The 2,885-nt window shown below is 56.9% G+C and overlaps 1 protein-coding gene across 1 annotated transcript; it reads left to right on the top strand.

Annotated features, from left to right (window-relative positions):
• Positions 1-1,127: 1,127 nt before the first annotated feature.
• On the top strand, positions 1,128-2,055 carry LOC122818771 (proline-rich proteoglycan 2-like). Its single transcript, XM_044093876.2, has 2 exons — positions 1,128-1,214; positions 1,489-2,055. Exons 1-2 carry the CDS (start codon positions 1,128-1,130, stop codon positions 2,053-2,055), a joined length of 654 nt encoding a protein of 217 aa, XP_043949811.1.
• The last annotated feature ends 830 nt before the right edge of the window (positions 2,056-2,885 follow it).

The raw sequence follows: 2,885 nt of genomic DNA, 5'->3' as shown, positions 1-2,885 counted from the left end.
CTGCCTTGATTGTCCGCTCGATCTGAGAGGAAGCCCGTGGGACCATCCGGGACAGAGCAAGGGACAGGAGGTCGGGTTTCGAGAGGAGTGATCCTGGAGAGCTCGTCAGTCTGTTCACCCTAGTCTGAGAACGGTAACGCCCGCACGGCTGACCCCATAGCGAACTGAATCGCCGAGCAGTCCCCGAGTCTAACGCGTCAGGAACAAGCAGCGGACAAGGATCTTTAGGGAGCTACAAAACTGGAACACCGTGTCAACGAGGCGAGCAAACATCGAAACAACCCGTACCGTCAGAGACAGCGAGAGAAGCAAATAAACCCACTGCGAACCCGTGAATTTTGTGCTTTCTCACTGAACTACTGGGCGGTCACGTTTATATAAATTTGATGGGACGAAAACACACAATCTACTGAGCTAGCCGCACAAATACCGTAGCGAGCAGAAAGCAAACAAACCAGTTCGTTACATCTGGCGCCCAAACCGTGATTGTCCCAGCGGTGAAAGCAACATAAACATATTGGGAAAGAAGTGGATATACCGCCTTTAGAAAGAGCGAGCTGAAACAAAAAACACAGAACACAAGCGAGCAGCTTCGAGCAGATACGTTAGATAAAAGGCAACAGTAAAGTTTCAAAGAGTCTCAAATGATACTACGAAAAGGGTCCAAGGACCGCCCCAAGGATACCCAAAGGACACGAGGAAAAGAGTCCAAGGATAGCTCCAAGGATACCCAAAGGACACGAGGAAAAGAGTCCAAGGATAGCTCCAAGGATACCCATAGGACACGAGGAAAAGGGACCAAGGATAGCTCCAAGGATGCCCTAAGGATGCGAGGAAAAGAGCCCGAGGATAATTCCAGGGATGCTCAGGAATACAAGGAAGGACAAACCCATCAGACCGGAACGTCCAAACGCTCGGAGATGACTGATAGGAAAATTTCCTGCGGTAGTCCGCCGAAGGAAGGGGGAAGACGGCACAGATCAGAGAGCTGTACCGTAAAAATGGAAAGTAAAAGAAGGGCGGCTGGAAGAAATAGCGGAAAATAGCGAGCAAAGAGGAAGGCTTAGAACCGAGCTGTCGAGGAAGGAACGGTCGGCGGCAGACGATCATTTAGCGGGAACGCCACCATGAGCACCAGAGTGACAAGGAGCGACGCAAGAGGAGGTGGCGGCTTCGGAAGGCCACCAGCGGCACAGACGGCCGTATCCCGACCGGTACAACCAGGGTCAAGTGGGTCAGCGAGGAGCCACATGCGGAGCGACGGACTCCCCGCAGCTAGGAGGAGCAGGTAGCCGCAGCCACGCTGGTGTTCCGGCTGAACTTGGAGGCGCGGAGGAGGACGGAGAAACGCGGCTGAAAGAAATGCAGGAGGACCCTGATTGGCAGGCCCTTTTGCGACGGGCCGAGGAGGAGGAGTAGCAGCTATGGGAGGAGCCGGCAAACCCACCCACCCCGAGGTATGTCGCCGAACCGTGGGTACCGCCCCAGGAGGAGGCCGACGATCGTGCTGCCTCTCCTCCGGGCTGGTTGCCGGAGGTGCCGCTTACGCCGCGGTACGAGAGGTCGCCGACACGACCACCCTCACCGGAAGGCAAGACGCTCTCTCCCCGGTCGCAACCACCGCCGCGACAGGATAAGCCTCCACCGCCGGAACCGGATACGCCACCACCGCCGACGAGGCGCGACGGGGAATGTCCCCGATGGAGACCCGCGCGGCCACCCACGCCGAGGTTCCAGCGGCCGCCGGCGGCAGAGTCGCAACAGACGGTCGTCTGGACGTGGCCGGAGAACCCCGCGGAAGAGACGGCGGCGTCGGACGAGCCCCGGATCTGGGAAGAGAGAAGACCTCGGGTGGGCCCACTGGATCCTAGGACCAGGGGTCGACCGGACCTATGGACGCCGCCGACACCGAACACACGACCGTCGACGCCTAGTACCCGACCGTCGACGCCAAGCTCCGGGCCGACGACACCGGCAGCGACACGGAACGCAGCGGAAGCAGCGGATCCTCAGGAGCGGGGGCCGTGGAAATGGCCGGAACCCACGGGAGGTTGAAGGCCAAGTCTAAAACGGCAACATTCGGCGACCGTGGTGTCCGAATCGGCAGCGCGTCCCAAGTTGGCCCGTTCGATGTTGGTGCCGGAAGGCCAGCCATGGCTCGGAGTCCCGGAGCAGGAAATAAAATGTTGTAAAATTAAGACACCGAAGCTAAGAACCGGAAGGGACGGGGACGCGGCTGAAAGCATAAACAAGAAAGGGGCATACATGGTGGCAGCAACCTGAAACGAAGGGAAAGGGTTAAGCGGAGGCAAAGATACAAAACTCCAGCCTCCGGAGTCTCGGAGCAGGAAATAAAATGTTGTAAAATTAACACACCGAAGCTAAGAACCGGAAGGGACGGGGACGCGGCTGAAAGCATAAACAAGAAAGGGGCATACATGGTGACAGCAACCTGAAACGAAGGGAAAGGGTTAAGCGGAGGCAAAGATACAAAACTCCAGCCTCCGGAGTCCCGGAGCAGGAAATAAAATGTTGTAAAATTAACACTGTGAGGAGTTGAATAACTCCCCACAAATCCCAGCAGCAGATGGCCGGCCGCTCACCAGGTACGCGGCGAATTCGCGTAGTGGCGGCGCGGCGAAGAGCGAGGACGGAGAACGAGAGAGTTTGGAGATCGAGGACGGAGAACGAGAGAGTTTGGAGATCGAGGACGGAGAACGAGAGAGTTTGGAGATCGAGGACGGAGAACGAGAGAGTTTGGAGATCGAGGACGGAGAACGTGAGAGTTTGAAGAGGAAGAGAGTTTGGAGAGGAAGAGAGGTTGGAGACAAGAGTTTGGAAAGCGAGAGAGTTTGGAGAGCAAGAGGGTTTGGAGACCAAGTGAG

This window comes from Drosophila biarmipes, unplaced genomic scaffold, assembly GCF_025231255.1.
Source record: "Drosophila biarmipes strain raj3 unplaced genomic scaffold, RU_DBia_V1.1 ptg000008l, whole genome shotgun sequence".
In the NCBI taxonomy this organism is placed as follows: Eukaryota; Metazoa; Arthropoda; class Insecta; order Diptera; family Drosophilidae; genus Drosophila; species Drosophila biarmipes.
This window is presented reverse-complemented; position numbering and strand designations above follow the sequence as displayed.